This window comes from Alligator mississippiensis, chromosome 14 (genome assembly GCF_030867095.1).
Source record: "Alligator mississippiensis isolate rAllMis1 chromosome 14, rAllMis1, whole genome shotgun sequence".
Taxonomy (NCBI): Eukaryota; Metazoa; Chordata; order Crocodylia; family Alligatoridae; genus Alligator; species Alligator mississippiensis.
This window is the reverse complement of record NC_081837.1, coordinates 13,871,900-13,899,361: the sequence shown is the minus strand read 5'-3', so window position 1 is coordinate 13,899,361 and position 27,462 is coordinate 13,871,900. Positions and strand designations below refer to the sequence as shown.

The 27,462-nt window shown below is 48.9% G+C and overlaps 1 protein-coding gene and 1 non-coding gene across 2 annotated transcripts in view; both read right to left on the bottom strand.

The window, feature by feature from the left end:
* MYBBP1A (MYB binding protein 1a) overlaps positions 1-26,807 on the bottom strand; it is a 68,102-nt gene extending 41,295 nt beyond the window's left edge. The window contains exons 1-20 of the mRNA XM_059717459.1: positions 26,631-26,807; positions 26,442-26,537; positions 26,282-26,365; positions 25,193-25,267; positions 24,211-24,318; positions 22,535-22,725; positions 22,026-22,193; positions 18,406-18,523; positions 16,839-17,128; positions 15,502-15,609; positions 14,439-14,564; positions 13,173-13,379; positions 12,706-12,811; positions 11,804-11,891; positions 11,214-11,365; positions 8,449-8,538; positions 4,020-4,175; positions 3,273-3,437; positions 1,866-2,023; positions 539-673 (exon numbers count right to left, since the gene is read on the bottom strand). Of these exons, the coding sequence (XP_059573442.1) occupies positions 539-673; positions 1,866-2,023; positions 3,273-3,437; positions 4,020-4,175; positions 8,449-8,538; positions 11,214-11,365; positions 11,804-11,891; positions 12,706-12,811; positions 13,173-13,379; positions 14,439-14,564; positions 15,502-15,609; positions 16,839-17,128; positions 18,406-18,523; positions 22,026-22,193; positions 22,535-22,725; positions 24,211-24,318; positions 25,193-25,267; positions 26,282-26,365; positions 26,442-26,537; positions 26,631-26,780 (2,771 nt within the window). The 5' untranslated portion in view covers positions 26,781-26,807. The remainder of the gene's footprint in view (positions 1-538; positions 674-1,865; positions 2,024-3,272; positions 3,438-4,019; positions 4,176-8,448; positions 8,539-11,213; positions 11,366-11,803; positions 11,892-12,705; positions 12,812-13,172; positions 13,380-14,438; positions 14,565-15,501; positions 15,610-16,838; positions 17,129-18,405; positions 18,524-22,025; positions 22,194-22,534; positions 22,726-24,210; positions 24,319-25,192; positions 25,268-26,281; positions 26,366-26,441; positions 26,538-26,630) is intronic.
* LOC132245244 (U1 spliceosomal RNA) lies at positions 155-323 on the bottom strand. Its single transcript, XR_009457074.1, has one exon. It is a non-coding gene; the product is annotated as a U1 spliceosomal RNA (small nuclear RNA).
* Positions 26,808-27,462: the final 655 nt, after the last annotated feature.

The window sequence follows — 27,462 nt, the reverse complement described above, 5'->3', positions numbered from 1 at the left end:
CAGCTAAGCATCCTCGTTGCATTTTCTTGTGAAATGTAGATAGGGGAACAAGCCACCGAGGTACATACAGAACAGTTGCTGCAGATAGATACCAAGCCTGAAGCAACACTAGCTCCCACCCTGATCAACCAGAATCAAGGTCAAGGAGCAAGCCAGGGGGAAAGCACAAATGCAGTTTCCCGTTACCACAAAATCATGCAGTCAAGTTTCCTGCATTGGGGAAATACTCAGGGGTCAGCCTGCCCAGAGAGCAGGGGACAGGCCTCACCCTGGGAAAGCCAGCCACCTCAGTGATCCTGGGATCTCCCCTGCCAGGTGCCTCAGTTTGGCTTCACCCTCCCACTGCCATGCTAGGTGGATCGTGGCATTCAGACACAAAACAAAAGACCTTACGCGTGGAAAGCCAACTTCTCTAAAAGGTGATGGAGTTGCTCTCGCATACACCAGCAGCAAATGTAGCTCAGCCCTTGTCAGCCCAGATGTTTGCACCTTAAACAAAGCCTCTACATATGAAGAGGGCTCCTGCTTTGTTACCCACCTGAAGAAGTAGAGTGCCACAGAGGAGTCACTATGCTTGCAAGCTCTCTTCAGCAGGCTGTCCATCAGGGTGTGCAAGTGCTCCTGCATGTCACCCACACTTTTGCAATACTGTTTGGCTCGACACAAGTGGTTCCTGAAAAAACAGCATTTCAGCCGACACAATAAGAATTCAAGGCCGTTACCGAGGAAGTCTGTTCTGAGCAACCTGCTGGTAGGACCCAGGCTTACCCAGCATATAGCTCACTGCTGGGTAACAACACAGGCAGCAGAGAAGCAGCAAGGGCTATGGCAAGAGGAAATATGATGCTCACTGAATGGTCAGCTTCAGTTTAATGATGGCTGCTTGCAGAGCAGCTGTTCACACTGGCAATTCTCCTTTAGCCTGGAGACTAAATGAATCTGGTGGCTTCACATTTAGTTAGGGCACACCCTGCACAGTTGTTCTCTGCCCCAGCAGCGATCTTGGAGGCAAAAGAGCAGTTCAGGGCAGAAGTGCTCAGAAGTGGAGTTGTGGAAGGGAAGATGGACTGCCACATACTGTACATGGTACATCGTGCCTAGCTCTAGGCTGTACTATCAGCCCGTCCCCTTGCTCTTTAATGAATCCTAACACACTCCCTCGCCCTTCCCCTCCCCATAACGCATCTCTCACAGTTTTGCTGCCCTGTACGAAGAATCTTCTCATGAAAACAGTCCCCCACCACGCAGGCTGTGCTGATGCCAACAGGCTGAGCCCGCAGGAATGCGTCAGCCCCACGTGCCTGCCCTTAGGAGGATAGCACGTTTCTTAAAATAACCTCCAGCAGCAAAGTGAGATGCTTCACTGAAAGATTGCCAAAAAAACACAACTTTGTGCTCTCCCCATCCAACCGCACAACCTGCCAGCAGCAGCATGGCTGTCACCAGGACAGCTGTAAGAGTCCCATGGCCCTTGAGAACCAGAGTAAATTGTCAGGCGGTTTCACTCTAGTCCAAGCAGATTGTAAGCCTGGTGGGTTGTCACACCTAGGTGCTGACGCGGTGCCTGATGAAGTCTATAGAAAATCTCCCATGGACGTTAGTGGCACAGGATCAAGCTCGTAGCGGTCACCATATGTTATGAGGGATTTCACCTTCACCCACCGTGTTGTGCACTTGAGCTCTTCCAGTGGGGGAAGCCTGGAGGAGAGAGGCTAAAAATGGATCAGGGCTCTCTTTTTCCTGATCACGTGCAGGTCAAAGGAAAGCTTGATCCAATTTTGGCAATTTCCTCTGATCTTACAAGGAGCCAAGGGCAAGAAGGGGAGCCCAAGGGCTTTAAAAGCCACAGCAGTGCAGTCACTTACGTGAAGATACTGGCTGTTTTCCGGAGGAAATCTTGCTCCTGCTTGTCAGAATCACTGCTCATGGTCTGCTCAATCACCAAGAGAAGAGGCTCGATGGTCTCGAACACCAGGGGGTTCTCAGGCTGTTTGGTAAGGAACACCTCAATGAGGTCCAGCACCTAAAGAGACAGCTCAGTGTTCAGGTGGGAAGCCACAGAGACCAGGTATCACAAACCGCCTGGACCAGCCAGGATCATCTCCCTCCACACATCAACTTGAAAGGGGGCACCCACCAGCTTGGTGATTCCCATTTCCGTCAGAAAACTGAATGCTTACTACTGGCACCTGTGATTTCTAAAATGAATGAAACCGAATGAGACAGAAGAAAGCCTTAAGTTTGGTTTCAGCTTGGTATGCATTTGACCTTGCTCTGCAAGAAGTAATGGTAACGGGTCTCTGTGCTACCGACAGTCGGTGGCAGAACTCAGATGACATCGATGATTTTAACCAGCTGAAAACATGGCCCTTCAACTCCCAGACCTACGTGCCAACGTACTGTTAACACGCTGCTGTGTATGACTGACATAATGCATAAAACCTGGGAAATTTTTGTCCTGGTTGGTTTGACAACAGTTTTAAGTTACTGCTAAGGGGTTCTTTCACCAGACAAAAGTTTCGGAAATCCCAAATCCTTTTACAAGGCATGCTGACATCTAGTGGTTACAAAATGATAAAAGCTATGGTTATTTACATGGCTTTGTAGAGTTGGAAGACAGAACAGGACCCTGTGCATGGTAACTACAAGGATACATAGCTGATGTAAGTTAATACAAGCTAAGACACGCAGTTGATCATACAAAGGGATCACAGTGAGATGCTAAGGAGAGAAAAGAAACAAAACCCCACACACGTTAACTGCACTGATACAGCGATGTCCCAGCTCCTCACAGCAGAACAACTCTTTTCCCCTCAACCCCAATGCAGAATTCAGTCTCCAAGATCTTAATTTTTTTTTAAGCTGAAATGCATGAAAAGAGCTAACACCAAGGGGCTGCTAAAATGATTCTGGGTGCCTTCAAACAGTGCACATTAAACAGTGCCAAGTATCTACCCTCTGCAAAACCAGGCTGTTTTTTTAAAGAGGTTTCCAACTGGATGCAAAAAAGTTAACAGGGTTCAGAATCATCACTCACCGCTCAAAATCTCGGCCTTCATCGTAGCACCTTGAAGCCCAAGTCATGGGCTACCATCACACAGCATTAAGTGCTGTACAAACTCAGAACAAACACAGTCCTTAACTCAAGGGACTCACAGTTTAATGCATGCTTAAGCTGCAAGGTTTCCTCACCAGCTTATTCCACACAGTAAAATACACCTCACTCTGCAATACCAGGCTGTCAAGACTGATGTTGGCCAGTTGCCTCCTACCTTAATCTTAAAATCCCTCCGTAAGATTTTCTCCTTCCGCATCTTGTCTCTCTCATCCTTCTTGGCCTGGATCCGCTTCTGCTGCTCAGTGAAGAGGGCCGAGAGGTTCTCGTCGAGGGCCATCATTGTCTCATCATCCACATCCTCATCACTCTCATCTCCTCCCTGTTTTTTTTGTTTGAAATTAAATGCAGGTCACCATTTGTTTTAACATATGATCCCTTTCCTCCACCACCTAGGACTGCAATTCCTCTGAGTTCAAGCCTAAAGGCTAAGAAGAGTCTCTGCCACCCCAACTAAACTAGCAGAGACAGCTAGCAGTGGCATCAGAGAGAAGTGTCAGTGTGGAGATAAGTTTAAACTTCGGCTCTGCAAAGATTGGCAGTTCCCTTTCCCTTCTGCTTTCCAGTTCCTTCCTCTCATGAACCCTCTAGAAGTTTGCTGCACATCTGCATGAGTGTACACACATCAGCTTGAGAAACGCTAGTTGAAGGCATAAACTTGCAAATCCAAACCCATGGCTCAAAAGCAGAATTCAGTGCCGGAGTCTCACTGGCTTTCAGCAGGATGTAAATACATAACTCCCTCTGAAAGCCTAGCTGTAAGGTTCAAATGCATATAAAAGGATGACTGGATCAGGAGTTTCATGGCCTGGAAAGGATGACTGTATTGCTCCAACATACTCTACCCAGCCTCCCTCCCTGCTCTCCTAAGCAGGTATTATCTTGCTGGCCTTGCATCACCTACCAAAGCATTTCCTGCTTGTAGGACATTCATCAGCTGCTTTCGGAAGTTTTCATCTACTTCATCACTGGTCTTCTCCTCATCTCCACTATCTTCCTCTTCATCCTCCTCTTCTTCAGAACTGTCTTCATCTGAAGAATCTGCACTTGCTTCTTTATTCTGCAAGCCAGGAAAGTCCATTTCAACAATTACCAATTCATTAAGGCCTCCACTCCCTCCTGAGGATGGTAGACACGTCGCTGTTCAGAAAGGCCTCAGGAAGCCACGCGTTACCTTGCAGTTGTGAGCAGCCTCTTCCACTACGTACATCATGCATTAAACTCAAGGCAGTGACCCCCAGCATCTGACTTGCATGTCACCCCCACAACCCACCCCAAAGTTGCTCCTCAGCCTTATGAAACTTTGCTTTCTGCAGACAGTTTTCTTCAGGCTAACACGGAGAGGAAAGGACAATGGCATCCGCAGCATATCTCCTAGTCTACAGTGTTGCCCACTGACTAGTAAAGGATGGGCACACAGATATATGGTTTCAGAGAAGTGCAGGATCAACAATCTCAGGGTGCTAGCAGACAAAAAAACGCAACAAAAACAGCACTTTACTTTAAATTCAGTGCGTTCCTGTGCCAAGCCTGCGCATGTCCAGAAGAGGTAGCACATTACTTTAACCCGACTCTGCAGCATCTGTAAAGATCGGGTGCTTTACTGGGGCTTTTTTGGCACTTTTATCCAATAACTGATTGAATCAGCTTTAGCTTAAAGCAGCAAAAAGCCCCACTGAAGTGCCCGATCTTTACAGCTGTTGCAGAGCTGCTGTAGTCGGGGAATGGAAACTAAAGCCCTGTAAGTGGGGAAGCAGGAGACCTGAAGGAAAAGCAAGCAGGAAGGGGCAACAGGGGAGGTGCTCTCATACTTCCTTAGAAATCAGGGCAGTAGACTAGTTACTGCAGGTGCCTGTACACAAATGCACGGAGCCTGGGAAACACGCAGGAAGAACGGGAAGTCCCTGCACAGTCAAGGAACAATGACGGGATCGGAATAACAGAGACTTGGGGGGAGCTCGCATGACTGCAGCACTGCCATGGATGGGTATAAACTGTTCAGGAAGGACAGGCAGGTGAGAAGAGGAAGAGTTGCACTTTATATAAAAGAGCCATATGATTACTCAGAGCTCCAGTATGAAACTGGAGACAGGCCTGTTAAAAGTCTCTGGGTTAAGGTTACAGGGGAGAGCAACAAGGGTGATGTGATGTGATGTGATGGTGGGTGTCTGCTATAGACCACTAAACCAGGAGGAAATGGTGGATGAGGCTTTCTTTAAACAGCTAGTGGAAGTTTCCCTTTCACAAGCCCTGGTTCTCATGGGGGAATTCAATTACCCTGACATCTGCTGGGAGGGCAATAGAGCAGTGCGCAGGCAATCCAAAAAGGGTTTGGAGAGTGTTGGAGACAACTTCCTGGTGCAAGTGCTGGAGCAGCCAACTAGGGGCTGTGCTCTTCTTGACCTGCTGCTGACAAACAGGGAAGAACTGGTGGAGAATGTAGTAGTGGATGCAAACTTGGGCGGCAGTGACCACGAGATTACTTTGTTCAGGATCCTGAGGAAAGGAAGGATGGAGAACAGCAGAGTCAGGACCCACAACTTCAGACAAGCAGACTAAGACTTGCTCAGGGAACTCATGGGCAGGATCCCCTGGGAAGCCGGTCTAAGGCGGAGAGGAGAGGAGGAGAGGTGGTTGTACTTTAAAGAAACCTTACTGAGAGTACAGAAACAAACCATCCAGATACGCAAGAAGACTAGCAAGTAAGGCAGAAGACCAGCTTGGCTTAACAGGGAACTCTTCAGTAAACTAAGTCACAAAAAGGAAGCTTATAAGAAGTGGAAACTTGGACAAATAAATAGGGAGGAGTATAAGAGCATCGCTTTGGCATGCAGGGATGAAGTCAGGAAGGCCAAAGCGCAATTGGAGTTGCAGCTAGCATGGGATGTGAAGGGTAACAAGAAGGGTTTCTACAAGTATGTCAGTAGCAACAGGAGGGTCAGGGGAAACGTGGGTCCCTTACTGAACGGGGGAGGCAACCTAGTGACAGAGGATGTAGAAAAGGCTAAAATGCTCAATGCCTTCTTTGCCTCAGTCTTCACAGGCAAGGCCAGTTCCCAGACTATTGCACCAGGCAACACACTGTGGGGAGCACGCTCATGAGGTCCAATAGTGGCAAAAGAACAGGTTAGAAACTATTAAGAAAAGCTGGACATATACAGTCCATGGGGCCGGATGGGATGCACCCAAGGGTGCTGAGGGAGTTGGCTGATTTGATTGCAGAGCCATTGGTTATCATCTTTGAAAACTCATGGCTAACAGGAGCAGTCCCAGGTGACTGGAAAAGGGCAAACATAGTGTCCATATTTAAGAAAGGAAACAAGGAGGATCCAGGGAACCACAGACCAGTCAGCTTTACTTCAGTTCCTGGAAAAAACATGGGGCAGATCCTCAAGGAATCCATTCCTAAGCACTCGGAGGAGAAGGTGGTGATTAGGAAAAGTCAGCATGGATTCAACAAGGGCAAGTCATGCCTGACCAACCTGACTGCCTTCTATGACAAGGTGACTGGCTCTGTGGATGTGGGGAGACCAGTGGATGTGGTGTACCTTGATTTTAGCCAGGCTTTTGATGCTGTCTCCCACAACATTCTCGTAGGCAAGCGAAGGAAGTACAGGCTGGATGAATGGACTGTAAGGTGGATAGAAAACTGGCTGGAGCATTGGCCTCAGAGAGTAGTAATCAATGGCTCAATGTCTAGTGGGCAGCCGGTATCAAGTGGGGTGCCCCAGGGGTCAGTCCTGGGGCCAGTTTTGTTCAATGTCTTCATCAACAGCCTGGAAGATGGCATAAAGTCACCCTCAGCAAGTTCGCAGATGACACCAAGCTGGGAGCAGTAGTAGATATGCTGGAGGGTAGGAGTAGGATTCAGAGTGACCTAGGCAAATTGGAGGATTGGGCCAAAAGAAATCTCATGAGGTTCAACAGGGACAAGTGCAAAGTCCTGCACTTAGAACACAATAATCCCATGCACCGGTACAGGCTGGCGGCTGACTGGCTGGGCAACAGCTCTGCAGAAAATGACCTGAGGGTTACAGTGGACAATAAGCTGGATATGAGCCAGCAGTGTGCCCTTGTTGCAAAGATGGCTAATGGCATCCTGGATTGCATTGGTAGGAGTGTTGCCAGCAGATCAAGGGAAATGATTATACCCCTCTATTCAGCACTAGTGAGGCCACATCTGGAGTACTGTGTTCAGTTTTGGGCTCCCGCTACAGAAAGGATGTGGACAAATTGGAGGGGGTCCAGCACAGAGTAAAAAAAAAAAAAAAAAAAAATGGTTCAGGGGCTGGGGCGCACGACTTCTGAGAAGAGGCTGAGGGAACTGGGCTTATTTAGTCTAGAGAAGAGGAGACAGAAGGGATTTAATAGCAAATCTTCAACTACTGAAGGGTGGTTCTAAAGAGGATGGAGTTAGACTGTTCTCGGTAGTGACAGATGAGCTTCAGCAAGGGGAGTTTAGCTTAGACATCAGGAAGAAATAGGAGGGTAGTAAAATACTGGAACAGGTTACCCAGAGCGGTGGTGGAATCTCCATCCTTGGAGGTTTTTAAGACTTGGCTAGACAAAACTTTGGCTGGGATGACCTAGTTGGGGATGGTCCTGCTTTTAGAAGGGGTTGGACTAGATGACCTCCTGAGGTCCCTTCCAGCCCTCATTTTCTATAATCCTATGAAGTAGCATGCTGCTGCTTCCGGTAAAGCGCATTGTTTTAAGTCTGAATTTGTGTAGCCAAAAACACAACCAACAACATGCCAGATTCCCCAACAGTCCTGCCTGTATGCCTCAGATGTATAAGGGGAAAGACAACTGCAACTACAAAAAGGTGCATTCTGTGAATGATTCCAGGATATAAGAGACTCACCAAAAAGAAGTCAGCTTAGATCAGGCTTTGGGGAGAGGAAGCTCCAGGCACGGGAGAAAAGGAACTGGCTTTTGGTCCTTGTGGGTTAATGACTGTGGCTTTGGGCTGTGACCCTTGAATCTCTGCAGTTCCCAAATTCATAATTCCAGTATCTAAAGGATGCTGCAATGCAAGAGTCCACTTACACTGACTGGAAAGGTGACAACTGTTGCAGCTGAAACAATGTGGGTAGCTATCCTTTGGGAGCCATTTAAATTATACAGAAATATCTCCACTAGTATCTTACAGCAGGATGAAGAGACTAATGATTACATACTTCCATGAGGTGTTCAGATTGCAGAGAACTAGATGTTTAGTTTATTTAGAAATAATGGCATTTCTTTTTCTTAAGCTGCAGTTCAGCAGTAATATTGCTCTTAATGGGATGGAACAGGCAATCATTTAGCACATTTAATGCAAAGTAAATTACCGTATCCTCCAGCAAAGGTTTCTTCTTGCCTGTTTCCTCAGTCACCACAACAGCACTTTCTTCATCCTGATCTTGCTCTGGATCAAGAACCTGTGGAGGAGTTGTTAAAAAAAAAAAAAGACAATTCTATTTTGATACTTTCCTTTTAAACAACCAGAGGAAACAACAACAGACAGCGGATTTCAGCAAGCTGCAGACACTGAACAGTGACCCTATGGATCAAACAGGCAAAAAAAAAAAATCAACTTGTCTATCTTGTATCAACATATTTGTACCTGCTACATAAGAAAATCCAGAAGAGAGTAAGTATAAAAGAGCCAAAAGAACAGCAATGGCTAGTAAGATGTTAGAAAAGAGACAGAAGAAATGTATAGTGAATTTTAATTCCTAGTATTAGATATATAGTAGGTTCTGATGCAAAGTATTTTTTGTTGTTCTCTGCAAGGTATATTTTGTGCTTTCATGAGATGCAGCATCAACTGGCTATGCGCCTGACTCATTCTGATATTCAACATCAGGGTGTTTTTGGTTTCGGTTTTTTTTAGCAATCCTGTTGCTTAGCTCCATTTTTTTTAAACTGCCACATGCTTTCACATATAAGGCAAGTGACATGAGAGGGTCCGTGGTAATTTCCCAAACTAAGGCTGAGGAAGAACAAGCAACTGATCAAGTATAAACTGACCCCAGGCTCCCTGGTGCAGGGGTTAAAGAGAGGTGGTTCTGCATAAACCTCCTTTTAAGGCTTCATGAGATGCATATGATGATACTCCTATTTCATAATAGGCATGATTGAGGAAGGCCTTCTTGGCAAACTCTGAGCTACAGAAGAGCTTGGAGACAAATTCCCAGACCAAGTGATGCCAGAAACTATGCCTGGCAGCCCATGGGCTGGTTGAAGTTCTGGGTGGGGCTATCAATTAATTGTACCCCACCCAGCCCTTCCAACTATGAGGGTAAGAGTGACCCGTCCCCAACATACCTTATTGCACCTCGCTCTCACCCTTGTGGGATGAAGGGCTCACCCCAGCCAGCTTGGCTTCCCAGGCATCCCGCTCGCTCCAGGCACCAGGAAGGGAAGCAGCTGGGGGTGGGGATATGGGGAGGGGGCTACAACTGGGTGATAGCGCAGAGGCACGGGGCTTGGGTGGGGAGGGGGTGGGGTGTGAGGGGGGGTGGGAGTGTGTGAAGAACACCCCCGACCTCCCCCCATCCCATGGCACACAGCCCCTGCCGGTGGCAGCAGCAGGTGGGGGTGCTTATGCCCAGCGCAGGTACAGGTTCTGCCACCAGCAGCGTGCAGCTTGGGCCAGGGTGAGGAGTGCAGCCCAGCCAGCCCGCCTCTACTGCACAGGGCTCTTAGGGTTGCCAACTCTGACTGAAGCTATTTTGAGAGACTTTTTTTCCCCCAACATGACATAAAGAGCTTGCAGCAACATCCTGCCCTCAGCCCACAGACAGATCCAGGGGCACGTGCCCCCCCCATGCCCTCCTGGGGTGTGCGCAGGAGCAGGAGCCTCCAACCTGTCCTCGCAGCTCTGTCCTGAGCCCTGCCCTGGCTGTGCAGTGCCTGCCCCTGCCCAGCCCTGCTCCGTCCCACTGTGGAGGCCTCTATCTGCCACCCCCATGCCCCTTCCCTCACAGGCTTACCAGCTGGACCCAGCTGCCCTCTACGCTGCCAGGCTGCACTCCTGGCCACCTGTGTGCTGCACAGTACCCGCGTGCATGCACGAGGCATTCATCAGCAATATTATCAGCCATGTCAGCCAAAAAAAGCCAATTGCCAATAATGTCAATTTTTCTTATATCAGTGCTGATCTGATATGGGACCGATGTATCAGTACACCTCTAGTCATTAATTGTACTGTTCAACCCGTTCACAATATCAATGTCCCAGATTGCTTTCAATAGTCTCCCGGAGATTGATGCCAATTCCGGTAGACTCCTGGTCAATCCAGGAGAGTTGGCAACCCTAGGGGCTCTGCACGGAGCACGTGCAGCTCCCAGAACTCATGCTGATGGAGCTGGCTGTCTTCGCCGCTCCCTGCTGTGCAGGTCCTGGGAAACCACCAGAAGTGGAGGGGAGCCCCAGCCCCTGCTTCCCCGTGAGTCCTGGGACATGCACGGCATGGGACAGGGAAGGCAGCTGGCTCCCATGCACAGGGCCTCCCCCAGTGGTGCACGAGTGTGGGAGCTGCACATGCACAGCAGAGAGCCCTGTACGAGAGCCCCCACACACCACCAGATGCACACTCCTACTCCCAACTACACTGCACACTGCCCATACACAATATACAAGAGTAAGACTTTATTTTTTAGTTATTATGCAATTGTCTCTATATAAACTAGGCAACCACAAATCATGACAACAATATTTTTAGGAATAAAATTAAAATATGTTATCGTAGGTAACTTTTAGTACATGATCTGTTTTTTTTCTGGTTCCAAGATGGCAACCCTTCCCTCCCAAAAGGAGTATTTCTGGGGGGGCAAGGGGAGGGACTTCTGGTAGCAAAGGTCAGGGGTTAGAGGCAAGACTTCCAGTCCCAAGACAGCAACCAGGCAGTGGAGCACCTCGCAAGTGATGGGGCTATCCTTGTGGCCCTTGACAGCTCACCAAAACTCATTAAATAGCCCTCCAGCCAAAATCTTTGCCTTCCAGTTTAGGGGCGGGCAATTGAGCCCTATTCCCAATTAATTCCTTATGGTTAATTAGCTACACCCAGAACTTCAACCAGTCACAACCCCTCCTCCAGTGTATCACTTACGTCGAGGATTAGATGCAGGGCCCTCTTGGACAAGTGTGGACAGATGCGTGCAAACACACTTTTGGAGACCCGGCGCATGAGCAGGCTGGGCTGAGACAGGAGGGAGAGGAGAACTTCCACTATCACCTCCACCCATTCTGGCTCCTCCTCATCTGCATGGGAAACAGAGGCATCAAGATGGAAGGAAACAACACTTGGGTCTCAATATGCATTATAAAGAGGCCTTGTGACAGAAGAGAAGTGGACACACGATGTACAGCCCTACACCAATGTAACTGTGTGTGTGTGTGTGTGTGTGTGTGTGCACGCGCAGAATTACCCTTGGATAGCTGTTTGCTCAATGTAAACCACCTGCTCCTTTACCAGCTCTCCTGAAATAGCTCCTCATCTGCAGGCTGCTGTAACACCAATGTAGGGGTTAAGCCATCTGTCCACTTCTTGGTTACGCCCATGTAAAGGCTGGCTGCACCATTGTAAACATATCGCCTGTCCAAGCCCAAATGTTGTTGGGCTCCCAAGTGTGCTCTGGGCAAGTAAACACAATCCTGCCTATTAATAATTCCCCAGGATCTCTTTACAAAGAAACTCACCACACTTTTTCTTCTTGGATTTCTTGTCAAACACCCTCTCCATGCAGCTCAGAAGGTCATTCAGAAGATCCATAGTTTCTGTGGGAGTCTGTTTGATATGAAGCAGAAGCACAGATAAGTCAGACAGATTGAGAGGCGTTTACTAAGACATGTACACAACTACTCCCAATTCTAGCACACGGTGCCGTTGGGAAGTCAGGTGCACAGACAGGTCATTATCTCAATTTCCAGCTCATGGAGGCATCAAGGGAAAGGGGAAGAGGAAACCAGACTAGCCAGAAAACCTAGGTCAGTTATAGTTAGTTTCTTTTTAGATGGGGAACTGCACTGGAAGGAAAGCAGCTATTTTAAAGCCCTTATCTCTCCAATCATTAACAGCCAGGAGATTTTTTGCTGGTTTTCTGCACATAAAATGCACTTGAACACTGTAGTTCAGGCACACACAGAGCCCATATTGGTCATCAGCAACATGCCACTCAGTCAGAAATACAGCATATAGACTGCAGTGATAATGGTAAGCGGGAGGACCACAAAGAGAAGCAGAGCAAGAGTGTTAGGCTGTTTCTCTCTTGCTACTACAGCAGGTACAATTTCTAAAGTCAGTAAAATGGTTGAGATAAACCCTGAACTAGTGGGTCTAAATATAAGATTTTGGTCTCTGCGTTTTAAATGAGGATTATGATGTACAACTTAAAGAGAAGGGCTTAGAAATCAAGGGAACACACAGCCTAAAGTATCAGTAAATTGGCATGTTACTTATAATCTGGATTCAGGCCGTTTTAGCTGTTGTTCCCTACATTTAAATAGCTATATGCTCTGACAGATCAGGTCTTCAAGCCCAAGGAAATCATCCAGCTATGAGCACTGGAAGTTCAGGAAGCCCAGCAGATATGCACCATTACCTTAAAGAGATAAATGCCAACTAAGAGCAGGAGCTGCTGGAAAGCAAAGACTTCTGCACCGTGAGACTTCTCTTTCTTCTGCAGGTTCTCCACAGTCTGCAACATGCTGACGGCATAAACAGGTATGAGTCTTTCACAACTACAAAATGTAGCCTCCACTTATCTCACTTGAAACGCACCCGCTCTTGTCCCAGAAATTCTGCTTCACCATCAGGCAGACAGAGGCTGCTTCAGCCAGAGTTGCTGACAGAGGCAGAAGGCTTCCATAACCTCATATTAATTACCACCCCGAGCTGAAGCCTTTAAACTAAAAATCAGCCACAAAAGGACAAGATGACCCAAAATCACAGATCTAATTCAGGGCTGTGACAAACGCACCTCAAGGACCCAAGGTTGACCCAAACCCCTTGCTCTCTGCCATGCCCATCATCCTTCCTTGCCCCCGAGACCAGTCCCCAGCCTCTCACCGGTTCCAGGCAGCCTTCTGTTCCTTGGTAAAAGGAGTCACAGCCTTTACGTCCTTTTCATGGGACAGCAGGACGTTGGCATACTGCACAATATGAGAGATCCAGAGTTTGCCATCTACAGTCACACCATGAACGTGTCGCTCCCTCAGAGCTGCAGCTTCTGCTGTGTCCCCCAAGACAGGCATAGAGTTTAAACTCTGAAGCAAGCTGCAAAGCAAAAAAGACAGTAGAAAGTTCCACGTTAATACAAAGGCTGCTCTGTTTGTCCTGGCTTCTACTCCCTGCACCAAAATGGTTGTCATGAGTCAGAGGAACCTATCTCCAAATACTTCTGACTTGTTCTGCATTTTCTTTGCAGCTTAATGAGTTCAATTTCACAAATGTTTGCAGATTTTTTCCTTATACAACCCTAAATATAGCCCCAGTTATCTCCAATCGTTCCATCTCCTTTAAGATAGGGTCTAGAGGCCCCACTGTACAAACATACAGTAAGAGATGCTTCCTGCCCCAAAGAGCCTCCAGATTAATAAGAGAAGGCAAAGGAAGTATCATCCCCATTTAACAGATGGGATGTGAAGCACAGGGTTGAAATGACATGTCTGAGGTCACACAGGAAGTATAGAGCAAAGCAACAACTAAACCCAACTTTCATGCCCTAAGCCAGCACTGTATCCACAGCACCATACCTAGCAAGCCTTCCTCCAATACATTCTTTATCACCAAGGGGCTTCACAGGATTCTTTGCTAAACAAGAGCTCTCATTGCATCCCCCTCCTTTCCCTCACCCACTAATAATACTGACAAAAAGTGCCGTGCAAATCAATACCCAATTCCTTTTACTTAAACACAGGCAAGGGGATCATCAGTCAATAGATTGCAATAAGACCTGACAGGCAACATCAGTGACTATTTGACCATCCCTAGGTGAACTGTAGCATCTCTAAAGAACCCAGCTCTGAGGTCTACAAAAGACAGCTCGAGGGATACTGGAGCAAAAAAACACATCTGCATGCACATTCCACAGATGTTCTTAGGTTCATTTAAATATAAGCTTATTTTTTCACCCAAAGGTAAGTGTTTCTAGTAGATTTGGCATAAGGTATAAGCTAAGAGCTGCTCATTCTGGCTACACAGTTGAATCATGATACAATTAGCAAAAAGGCTCATTATAATTATACTCTTTTGACATTCACTTGACCATGCGCTCCTGCTTGCCTCAAAATGGATCAGCGGCCAACATGAAGTGTAGGCAGGCAAATTCCTCACCTGAAAAACAAGTTTGCAGCCACTGAGCGAGATCGTTCAAGCAGGGGGGGTGATGGGATGGATTCTGTCTCAGGTATTTCAGAGGTTGGTTTCTTGGTCACGAAGAAAGCATGAAAGAAGCAAAATCTAGAGTGGAAAGAAGAGAGTAAAATGAAGACTTGGGTTCAGTGCATGTATACAAAGCAGTGTTTACATCCAAGCTAACAATAAATACCATACATTTATTTAGCTTTTATTAGCTAAGAGTCTCTAAGCACCTCACATATTTCAATTAAACTTTATATATCCTGTATACACTAGACACCATGAAGTACCTAAAGACAGAGAGAGGACTTTAATCTCTTACAACGTCACTAGTACACTACCTGTGTGTTTACAATACCAAATTTAGCCACAAAGGGCATGTATACACATGTTCGGGGAGTGGCTCCAAGAGCCACTCTAATTAAAGAGCCTGGAGCATCTTGCGTATCAGTGTCCCCATGCCTAAAAATGATGGTGGAAATGCTTTATCTGAAGCTCAACGGACATGGAGGCTGCTGGAGCACAGTAATTACCATGCTCCAGCAGACTCGATTAATTGAATCTGTTCTGATGCATTGTACTTACAGCACATTGGAGCAGCCTTGCTGCTTGTGTATAGGCGCCCAAAGGGTCAGATTCTCAAAGGTACTTGGATGCCCAAAGGTGATGAGAGATCGTTAAATGTCTTTACAAATCTAGCTCAAACAATTACAAGTAACATTTTCAAAAGCATCTGGATGATTCCAGACACTCGGTCTTCTTGGAGTGAAAAGGCATTTCCAAAAGCACCTAGATAACTCAGGAGCCTAATTTCCATCTCCAAAAGTAATTTGGGCATTTAGTGGATTATCCTTTCAGCAAGACTTCCCGCTTCTGGCCATTAGACTTCCCAAGTCATTCAAAGGCTTTGGAAAGTTTTGCCCTAAGCAACTTGCCCATGTCACAAAGAAGAATTTGTAGCTCCTTAGTACCATTCTAGTCTGCCAGCTAGAACTATTCCACCAGTGTGTGGCACTGGTGATCTTTAAATCCGTCTTACCTGGCAACGTCCATCACAAAATCCTCTTCCTTTTTTACTTGACTGTCAAGGAGGCCTATGAGTCGGTGGATGATCCACTTTCTTAGGCAGACCACACGGTGCTCAGTTCTTGCAATAAACAAACAGAAACAATTTTGAAATAGCAGCTCACACATCGCAACGTATGCGAGATGCCAGAGGAAGGTGACAATGAGAATACCACAGGGCCTTTGCTCAGCTCAAAGGCCTCATACAGAATGCAGCACAGGAAAAGGTGTAGTAAGAAACAGGTACCCCTACTAAGGAAACACCTTTCCTAAAATCACCTGTGCTTGCCCTTCCACTATTAGACTAAGTATGAACTCGAGTCAATTCTCTTCCAATGACTCGTGGAAGTTCATAGAAATGTGCTTCAAGAAATGCAAGGTTGCTCCCATGGTCTCAGAACTTCATGCACAGAGAAGCTATAATGTACTGGCCGTGTCTTTTACCCTGAAAGATCCCAAATGTTTTACTAGGCCTCTTTCATCTCTGCAAAACACAGCAAATCCGCACATCAGCAATACTATGCAAAACGTTATGGCTCCTTTATTTCCCTTGAATTGCAAATACAGCTGGAATCTGAAGCATAGTATTATTATCCAGGGGGGGTATATGGACAGTTTGCAAGGGTTAGCACACTAACTGTTGCAAAAATGCCGCATCGCTCAGGGCCTGCCTCTTCTGTCTCACTGAAAACAAGCGCTTTGCGCAGCATAGTGCCCAATGGCAGAATGCTGGGATGCTAGCATGGTAGTGACCAAGAAAATGGGAGAGGGGTTCCTATTGAGATAACAGCAGCCTGGATTTTCTTGGGACATTCTCCCGCAAACAGAGAATTACAAGCACCTCTGTAAGTATAAAAGGTAATACAGAGTATGTTGCAAAGACAACTCTAATAGGCTGACCTGCTCCTTTTATGGCCCAGAGCCACATAGCCCTATTTAATAAGCAGAGAGAGCTGGGGAAAAGGTCCAGCAATTACTATGAAAGAGCTCACCTGAAGAGGAGAGCAATAGGAAGCAGGACTATTCTTCTAGCTAACCTCACAGAAAGGGACAGGGCAAGAGAGAAAAACCTCCAGTCAGCTTTGGCCAGGGGAATAATTTTGTTTGCACTCCTTGGTGAGTCAGATTTTATAATATAGCTTTGAAGAGATTTTGGGGAGTGTTCTGCATCCCTCCACGGTTACAGACCTTGGTACTTACAGCTGCTGAGGCCTACTGGGTGACACCTCACAGTCCCACCAAGTTTGACATAGGTGGAAATGCAACACAGATCATACAGAAAGGGGAAGGCTATACTGTATGTACACTCACAGGTTTACGATCTCCTGGTTCTGCTTTTGCCGGCTAGTCATGAAATCTAAACAGCAGCTGAAGTCTGGCTTGAGGAACATGTTCTTGAGCCAGTCGAAGTATTTCAGCAATGCCACGGGCTGCAGGTATTTTACCACCTTCCAAAAGCTCTGGACCACTGGGCAGCCTTGATTGGTAAGGGCAGAGAAACCAACCATCACTGCAAACTGCTTCTCTGGGTCATCACAGTCCTGGAAGAATGCGTCAACATAGGCTTCCATCTCTGGAGCAAACCTAAACCGGTCCGGAAGCTGAAACACATTTAATACAGTGAACGGAGACAGAACACAGACACATTCATTCAAAACCTGACTGCCCTCAGCACACCAAAGCAACAGATCTGAAAAATCACCGTGGTGGATGCTCTCAAGTTCTCCCTACTGCTCCATCTCACAGGCTCCTTGATAGGCCGTCTCCATACTGGCCTGATATACTATTTACCAACCACAAAGCCTTGCAAGCTCCATCTTGCACTAAACTTAGATGTCTCCATACCCTAGTATCAAGCTAGACACAGCCCAAGGAGGAAGGTTAAATTAATTCTGGTAGGTTTAAACGCACATTGGCCAATACACAGTCCAGCTTTCCAATTGCAAAAACAACTATTCTGCCTTCTTTCAGTAGAAGTGCCCCGTACAGGTCCTTCTTAGATAACTAGAAGTGTTAGGCAAGACTGTACCTTAACTGGGTGTCTGTTTTCTAGTGTTTTAAGCAAGTAATGGAGTTAGAACCAGCCAGACTGTTTCAAAGCCCCAGATGTGCGTGCCTTTTCTCTCGCCCTCACTTGCAGGGGATGAGCTTCAACAAAAGGGAGCAAAGAGTGAAAGGCTCATTTGTTCAGCCCAGGAGCATTTTAAGTTCTACCACGTTGTGGCAACAGCTTGACTAGACTCCAGATGCTGAGAGATGCTATGTACAACTGGACAACTGCAAGGCTTGGACACTGAGTCCAGGAGCACTAGACTGTACTTATTAAAAGGCATCCCACTTCATAAAACAATCATGTTTCCTGATGTTCCTTCACAGCCTCACAACATTTAAACTACATCATGTGCTCTTCCTCATTTACTTGCTCATTCTGTAGAGAACAAAAATAGAGCTGGGGGAACCTCAAGAGGCAGGCAGTGGCTTTGTTCTCACCACACAATGCAACTTTTGTAAGTAAATTATATAATTTATTTTACAAATGTCAAGATCAATGAAGAGATATATGGGGCGAGGTACTGAAGCTGGAAAACTAAATGTTCCCTACACTGGACGACCTGTAAATATCAAAATAACTGTTATGCACCTAAATTCATCTGGGCAGTAACACACTTACCCCAGTAAAAAATTGTGTAAAGCTAAAATTCAGTCTACTGGTTAACTCTGTATTTGCACAGCAGTATTAAAATTAGCAGAAAAAAAATGCCACCAGTCAGCGATTTCACAAAGGTATCCTTGAAAATGACGGTTTACTTAAAGCAGGGTGCAACCTCGACTATGAGGTCCCCAGCACGTTGCCCCATTTTCTCAGGGGGATGCCTACCTGAGCCGACAGCACGTGGTCACCATAGCTCTGCATCACTTCTCCTCGGAGAACCATCTGTAGCTGGTCCAGAGACAAGAGCGGGAGAGCACTGCCCAGCAGGCGGTAGCACATGTAACTGAGTAGAAAAAAAACACATTCCTTCAGGTAAGGACACAGCTGTACCAGCACACATGGACAGGACAGAGAGAAAAGCACTTGCTCAGGCCACATGGAGCATGCAATGAAGTGGACCCCAAGAATACAAGGACACCGTGGTGGAGCACCATCGGGGTGCTCGCCACTTAGTGGGCTGCTGCAGGCTACAGAGGAGCCTGCATGGTGAGGACCAGGGAGACACCCCCTGTGACAGCTTTTTTAAGGGGGAAGGGGTGTGGCAGAGCACCTTTGGGTGCCTGCCACTTTAAATGCAAGAGCAGCCAGCAGGGCAGGCGGCAGGTGCTGGCCAGCCTTGATGAGAAGGTCACATGGCCACAAGCTGGGCCATGTGATTGGAGGGGAGGGCTGAGCAACCTCTATTTTAGCTCAGGCCCAGAGGGCTAAGGGAGCAGTCTGCTGCTGGTAGCTGGAGCAACAACACCTGGCTGAGCTGCTGCCCCTGGAACATGATGGAGGTAAGGGAGGAGCTACGGGGAAGGCAGGACTTCCTACGGGCCTGGCAGGGTCCCGAGCCCCAGGAAGGAGGCTATGACCTAGGAAGAACAAGGCCCAGCCTAGGCATGGGGCTACAGCTTGTAGGTCTACAATGGGGCCAGGCAAACCACCAAGTGGATCAGGCAGGGGTGAAGCCAGGGGCTCAGTTGAGCTAAGCCTCAGGCAGCATTGTGGGGGCATTAGACCAACTCGAATTAGGGTGAGGGCTCTATGGTGGGGCCCTCGGGAGTACAGGGGTCAGCAGCTGCCAGGCTGACTTGCTGATCCCTCACGCTGGTCAAGGCAAGAGGGCCAGGACCTGAAGGGCAATTAAGCCCAATGCGGGGGGCGGGCCAGGGCCTCGGTGAGCTATCTGGCACACCAATTGGCCAGAGGGTGGGGCCACAGCCTATAAGGGCTGAAGGCCCCTTTGATGGAGGGGGGACGTCACAGCCAAAGAGGGTAGGGGTCAGCCAGTATGCAGGCTGTTATGAAGGAGGCTGCAATACGGTCTCTGGATGGGAGGTATCTGAATGGCAGTCAGAGTGAGAGCCAGGCCCAGGGAGAGACAGAGAGAGAGACCCTAAATATATCACCCAGGAGCCCTAGAAGGGGAACTAGGCCAGGGCAGGTAGGTGTTGGTCCTAGGCATGACCAGAAACTGCACCCTGCCAGGGAAGGGTGGTCTGGTGGGGCTGTCTGTGGCGGGACAATCCCCCAGAAATGCCAGGCCAGCTACCTCCCCAGTGAAAGGTGGGTAGGGGCACCTGACAGCCCCAGCCCCCGCCACCTGGTGAGTTGTTAAGACTAGAGGGTAGTGGGGCCAGGTACGCCTAAGGGGAAGCACCTGAGCCCAGTGCGAGTAGTGGGAGACGGGTATGCTTGGCAAGGAACACCCAAGCCCCATGTGGGGGTGTAAGGCCCCAGTGGCCCTAGTTGGAAGGGGCTGTAGTAGTGGGGCCCCAGAGGAGGGGTGGTGAGTGGCAGGCCCTACAGTGAGGGCACACGTGGAAGCCCCAGGAGGGGGCAGCGAGGCCAAGATGGATCTTCGGATGCCTGCCGCTATAGCCGGGCCCAAGGCTGACTGATGTGGCTCAGTGGGAGTTATGGGTGTAAAGGGCAAGTAGCTGGCCCCAATGAGTGGGCAAGAGTGACAAGGTACCCAGAGAGGTGCCTGGGGCAGAGCTCTCCCCAGGACAAAGTGAATTGGCTGGTCACCATTCAGATGAGGGTCACAAGAGGCTGCATGCCAGCCCGCCAAGGAGTGTGAGTGGCCTACGTGGTCGCTCAACGGAGCAGGGCAGTTTGGGTATGTCTCAGTTAGGGGCAGCATGCAAAAGGCCCAGCGAGAGAGGGTGAAGTCCGAGAGGCCCCAGTGAGAGGGGGGAGGTATGAATGAGGCCCGATGAGATGGAGTGAAAGGATGAATGCACGAGGCCTAGCAAGGGGCTGAGTTTGGCCCGGCCAGGAGCCAGAGCAAAGAGCAACTCGAGGATGCCATCCATGAGGCATGGGACACTAAGGGGAGGCTGGAGGCATGTGTACACCCCTAGGCATCGGAGATGTAAATAGGCAACCTCCCGCATTTTTACAACCAGTATCTTAACAACAAGGTGGGGCAGGAGAGACCAGGCAGACTGCCCTAGACAGGTAGGTAGGTAGGTAGGTCTCCCAGGGCCGGTATGGTGACCAGGCCCTGGGAGATGCCCTTTATTGCAGACACTCTCAGGCCACGTGCTAAAGTGAGATGCATATACACCACAAGATTTGGACAGCTCCTGTTTAGAAACCGGTTTCCTTGACCCTCTGTAACTTTGACATGGTAAACAAACCAAAATCCCTTAGAGACAGGTCAGAGAGGTTCATCTCTGGATCTGGGCTTCTGGTCACAAGTTTGTGACAAAAATCACGATTTAGATTGAAGAGCAAAATAGCAGTTTTGATAGACAGTTCACATATCTGTTCTTGCAAATTTTCTGGTCTTTAATCATAAAAAAAAAAAAAAAAAAAAAAAAAAAAAGACCTTAACATATTCTGGTGACCTCAACCACACTATAATTAGAAACCAACAGATGTTTGACTCTGATTACACCCAAAACCAGAGGTGTAATCAAACCCCTAAACCTAATTCAAATCCCTCCCCCTGCCATCATGAAAGGACAAATTCAAAAAGGCACTGGACACAATTTCCTGATCCTGTGCCATCTTCGACAACATTATCAACATGATTTTTTGGTTAAACTTAGAGTTGCAAGTTGTTTTATGCTGTATTCCTATCCTCGAGCCCCTCTCCCAGAGCCCACAAGACCTTCTCATGTTCTTTATGGCCTCAGAAATTTAAAAATGTAAAAGTGAAATTGTCAAGAAAAGGAGAATATAAGGAGCCTACATCACACTACTGCTCAGTATTGTTACCTGGGGGCCAAGGTTGGGGACCATTGCTTTGAGACGTTGTCTACACCCAAGACTTGCATCATTTAAATTATGTTGGTTTGATGTGAAACCACCAGTTCCTTCTTACTGCAAATACCTTTATGGCAGCACAGTTAATTTGTTTCCCCAAACAGAAATAGCTTTTAGCTTTAAGGCACCTTGACACATGTACAACTGCACCCCTAGTTATTCCTTTGGTTAAAAAGAAGCATAAAAACGATCTCTCTAGCTGGAATCCTACTAGTATAAAGAACTGTGTTCGTACCAGGTATAAGAATTATGAACATGCAAGTAGCCAACATTATTCCCCATCATAAGCTATTTTGTCCCAGCTGAACAGAAAGCCATACAGTGCTCAAGTGTTATTTCTTAGGTTGTGGCAGAGTTGCCTCTTCAATTTGGAACAATTAAATTTGGTAAAAAGAAGAGGGAGGCAATTCTTCATGAGAGTCTGGGGTTTTATGTCCAGCTTTGGTCCCAGAGAGCAACAAAGCATGCCTAGGGTGGGGAGCAGAAAAAAAGAAAAAAAGTGACTGGAGCATTCAAGAACAAACCTGTTTGGTCCCAATTTTTCCTTAAGCAACCCATTCTCCACAGCTTCTTTCCAGAACAGGTCAAAGGCACCTTCCTTCAGAGAAACACGCAGCAGATCCAGCCCCACGCTTGGCAGATTCTTGTCCTTCTTCTCAGATCTGGCAGCAGTCCTCAGAACTGCTACAAGCCTAGAGGGGAAAAAAAGGAAAATTGCAAGAGGACAGAAAATCAGAGTTGTTAATCCCAGAAGGAGATTGCTGAAGATCCATTCCACCCATGAAACTGCTTTCTGGAGCAGACCAGGACCTGCACTGAACCCGGACAAATTGTATGTGGCGAGTGCCTCCCAAGATGATCGGCACCCCCAGCCACACTGGAGATGGACTAACTCCAAACACCCTTGTCTCCCACTAGATTCAACAGAAAACACAGGTGCCCTGCACCCCTTCATGTCAACACCTGAACGTTTCCCACTTGAAGTGGAAAGGATGGGGACATGGCATCTTTGCGCCCTTCTATAACAACTCACTTGGGAATGTTTTCCGGGGTTACGAGGGTGGATGAGCCCAGCAGTTTCTTCAGTTTCTTGGGCTGAAGAACCTCAGGGAACTTCTGTATGGCCACAAGCAAGAGGTGCAGCTGCTCCGGGGAACTGAAGGCTGAAGTGAGGTCAGCCTGTAAAGTGCTGAACAGGACCTCCTCAAACACAGCCTGAGGGGTCTGAACAGCAATGCAGGTGAGACAGCAACACAGCAAGTGAGGCCTGGTTTGTACGTAGCTACAGAATGGTACAACTATTTACACCAGTGGTTCCCAGCCTTCCCCCACGACCCGCTACTGGGAGCAGAGTGCGGCGGCAGCCCGGGGAGCTCCCAGCATGCGGCGCGACTTGTCCTTTGTGAGCAGCACTGCCCCAGCAACCCTCATCTGGGTTGCAACCTGAGGTTGGGAACTGCTGATCTACGCGTAACAATAGATTTTACCAAATCAATTATAGCAGGATGATTATCTTAAAAACAGGTACAGTTCTATTGGTACCAGCTTATTCTTCTCCCCCTGGAACGACATACCTAGATAATGTAATTATCTGACTATAAAAACTCCTTAACAGTTGAGGAAAGGCAGGCAGTTACCCCAGTCTAAACTACGCTGGCAGAGTTAAAGGAATATAAATGCTGCAAGCTGAGAAGACATCGAGGATATGCAACACTAGCAGAGGATCCAATGGGAAAAGGAATACCCATCCTTTTTTTGCTTTTTAGGAGAAAAAGATTCTGTATGGACAATACCATAAAAATATTTTATCAGCATACTGATGGCCAGGGATCTGGGCTTTCTGTTCACCATGGGAAAATGCAGTACAACCCCCATCTTCTCATTTTAAGGAGAAAAATGCAGGAAACAGTAGGTTTCCCCTCCCAGAGTTTCAGCCTGCCAGGAGCTGGGGATGCCCTGTGCACGAACACATGCACATGGCTGCCAGGCAGCCGGGAGAGCAGGTCCCTGCAGAAATGCATGGCTGCAGGGCCTGGGTGGGGAGCGGGACAGAGCCACAGGCAGCTTGTCCTGGCGGTGGTGGGGGAGCTGGATCCCTGCCACTGTGTGCACTCATGGCAGGGGCATGGGGGCACGTCTGTAAATTCACTCTCAGAATCTATACAGAGCAAGGACAAGAGCACACAAGTCACGCGGTGCTCCTTATGCTATACCCACTTCTCCACTCAGCTCCACTTCTCAGCCTTGCTTGCCTCCACCCTACCCCCACCAGCTCAGATACACTGACCCTCTACTCTGACGATCAAAATTCAATATTGAGCACGCGCAACACACTGAATGCTTGTACGGGCATTGTCTGTGCACCTATATTACAGATAAACAACCTGCATCACCACGCACAGTTGCCAATGTTATTTTCTGTAAGCACAGAGCGCATCGGGACACTGGACAGAAACGTTCCTATCAACTACAGTGAAGCTGGATCAGTCCCAAAAGAAAAGGCTCGCACACTCTGAAAGTCAGCTAAGCTGAACAGAACAAGACACACTTCTTCCAGAATAAGTGCCCAAGCATGTAGCTATTCAGAATAGCTACCACACTTTAAATTCCCACTCTAACAATCTAAATTAAATATAGATACATTAAGGTGCAGGGGAGGTAATGCCACAAACAAAAAACTCCCAAACTGATGCGCCACGTCTCCATTACCTCCGAGAGGATGTCAACAAGAGCTTTCCTAGGCAGAGTTCGGAGGAACTCCGGGCGCTGTGACAGGCTCTGCAGAAGCTGGACACAATGCAGGAGGGTCTCCTGGTCCTAGAAGTTAACAAATAAAAAGACAGAGAAACACAGATAAAAAGCTATATAGTGAGGCTACAGCTGAGCCCAGGTATCTGCTCTGAGTGTGCTAGTTTTAATAATAATAAAACTTCTCAGTTGCTCCCCAACGTACACATCCATTCTTTCTGAAGCAGCATTTCCCATCTGTGACTGACAAGGTATTCCCATGCCACCAGAAAGGAACATGTTTCAGGTTCTCGGTCCTGTCTGTGACAGTTCTTTTATTTCCGTCAGAGAACTTGAATGCATCTTTGGTAGCAAACATGGGTGAATGGGGATGGAAGAGTAAAGGAAGATTGGATTGGATTCCTTCCCTCTAAAAGGGCCATTCCCAACAGCTTCTCCTGAATACATGGCCGCTTCTGATTTCCAGATAAGAGAAACGCAAAATAATGTGGAGTCACAAAACCTGTGATTTCAGCTCTCTGTACCCACTATCTGTTTTAGGTGATCCCAATTTCCAAAGCATCAAACTTCTCGGCTGCCTTTCAGGCATTATTAATCCTCCTTAAAACCCCTGTGAGAGAGAAATATTTATTATCTCCTTCTTCAGATTTGGAATAGACACACCAAGAATAAAGCTGAGATTCCTAAAAGTGGTTTGCCCCCCCTAATTCCCATTGAAATAAATAGAAATTGGGCATCTAAACACTTCCAAAAAATCTTGCCCTAAGCTACCTGTTTCAGGTTACCTAAGAGGCCTACGGTTAAACAATGAAAGGAACTAAACCCCGAGCTCTCATATCCCAGACCGCTGGCTTGACTAAAGCACAGGCTGTCCGTCCACTTCTGGTTTTCTTTTGCACTTTGCACAGCATCAGCTCCTCTGTCGACATGACAGTAACGTTACCTTTACGAGACGGCCTGACTGGAACAGGGCCAGAACCCCAAAAAAGTTTCCGAAGGCAGCATTTCTCAAGAGTTTCTGAAAAGAAGACAACAAGCCTGACAATTACATATGCAAAAAACATGACATTTCACACTCAAATTGGAGGAACTCCAAGTGCAGCAGCAAATTGCTTAGGACCTGGTCTTGAATATCTTTCCAGATGAAGGGAATATACTTTCCTGCAAGCCACACACACACACAAGCCTCCTGGGTGGGAATTGTCCTTGCAAGTCGGGGTCTGATGCCACGATCGCTCCCGATCCCAACAGGCATCGGTGGCAACGTGCAGGTGCATGTGCACCCCGCGAGTGTGTCTGCGGGCAGTCTGCAAGTGCGCGGGTCACCGCCAACGCTGCCGGTAGCGTCCGTGGGCGGTCCGCGATTGCCGCGGGTCACCGCCAACGCTGCCGGTAGCGTCCGTGGGCGGTCCGCGATTGCCGCGGGTCACCGCCAACGCTGCCGGTAGCGTCCGTGGGCGGTCCGCGATTGCCGCGGGTCACCGCCAACGCTGCCGGTAGCGTCCGTGGGCGGTCCGCGATTGCCACGGGTCACCGCCAACGCTGCCGGTAGCGTCCGTGGGCGGTCCGCGATTGCCGCGGGTCACCGCCAACGCTGCCGGTAGTGTCCGTGGGCGGTCCGCGATTGCCGCGGGTCACCGCCAACCCTGCCGGTAGCGTCCGTGGGCGGTCCGCGATTGCCACGGGTCACCGCCAACGCTGCCGGTAGTGTCCGTGGACAGTCCGCGATTGCCGCGGGTCACCGCCAACGCTGCCGGTAGCGTCTGTGGGCGGTCCGCGATTGCCGCGGGTCACCGCCAACCCTGCCAGCGGTGTCTGCAGGCGATTGCTGACCACTGGTCAGCGCTCGCTTGCCACCCCCCCAATCCCAACAGCGCCGCGGCAGCTCCCCACTTGCATCCGCCACTCTGGGGAGCATGCGGCGTTCGCGCCGACAGGTTCAAAACCATTCAAAACACCCTGTCGTCATTTATCTTCGAGGAAGCCTCCCCGAGGACAACGGATGCTGGCAGGAAAACAGCGGGGGACTCACCTTTTTGACCCTGTCGAGGCTGTGTTTTTCTCGGATCAGCTCCAGCACGGAGCCCAGGGAGATTTCCTCCATCGCCTGCAAGACCTAGGAGGGAGGCAGGCAGCGAGTCAGCCTCCTAGAGACCCCGCTGCCCGCCCGCCCGCCCCGGCTCCGGACCCACCTGCGCCAGGGCCAGGCTGAAGCCGGGCCGCGCCGCCTCCCGCGTGGCCGCCAGCCCGTCCACCAGGCGCCGCAGGGCGTAGCGCAGCTCCTCGTCCTGCCGAGCAAGCCAAGGGCGCCGCGTTACACGGAGGGAGGGAGAGAAGGAGGGGGCACCCCCGGGACACCCCCGCCCCGCACCGCACCGCACCGTGCCGCCGGCCCGCAGGTAGCGCAGCAGCCCCTCGGTGCCCGCCAGCCGCGCCGCCTGCTCCGGCCGCGCGATGTCCCAGAAGAAGTCCAGGAACTGCCGGCTCTGCTGCAGCTGCGGCCCCGGCCCCGAGCCGCCCTGCCCCGCCATGCCGCCGCCGCCGCCGCACGTGGCCCCGCCGCGGCCGCCCCTTCCGCCCGCGCCGGCCTGCCCCGAGCCTTCCGGCAGCGCCAGCGCCGCGCTCCCTTGCACGGCCCGGCCCGGCCCGGCCCGGCCCGGCCGCGGGGATTATTATGATCGTGATGACCATCGGGATCTCTGGCGATGCTAAAAGTTTGCTCCCTTGCGGGTGTCCCCTCCTCCCCTGCAGCTGCAAAACTGACGCGGGCACGAGGGGGTGGGTGAGCTGCAGGTCCAGGGGCAAGCAAGACCGGGGAAAACAATTATTAAGCAAGCTTTCGGGTTCAAAAAGGCTTCATCAGGCTAAGGAAGTTTCGGCAGGCGGTGTGCTCTATACGACTATCATTGATCGAGTACAACATTCTGGGTTATTTTTGGTGAAAATAAGGTATCGGGCTTAGGTTCAGGAGCAAATCCCCCATTTACGATATTGTTTCCTATGGGAAAATCGGTTCCGAGTTACGTTTCGATTTAAGACACGGTTTTCAGGAACCAATTGCGTCGTAAGTCTGAGGACTGCCTGTAGTTTGAGAAGGGTCACCAAAATGATTTACAGCGGGATAACTTAAAAATGGGTGCAGCGGTATTGGTACCAGTTTATTCTCCACCTAGAACAGTGACCCACCAAGATAAGGTGCCTTTAAAGTCAATT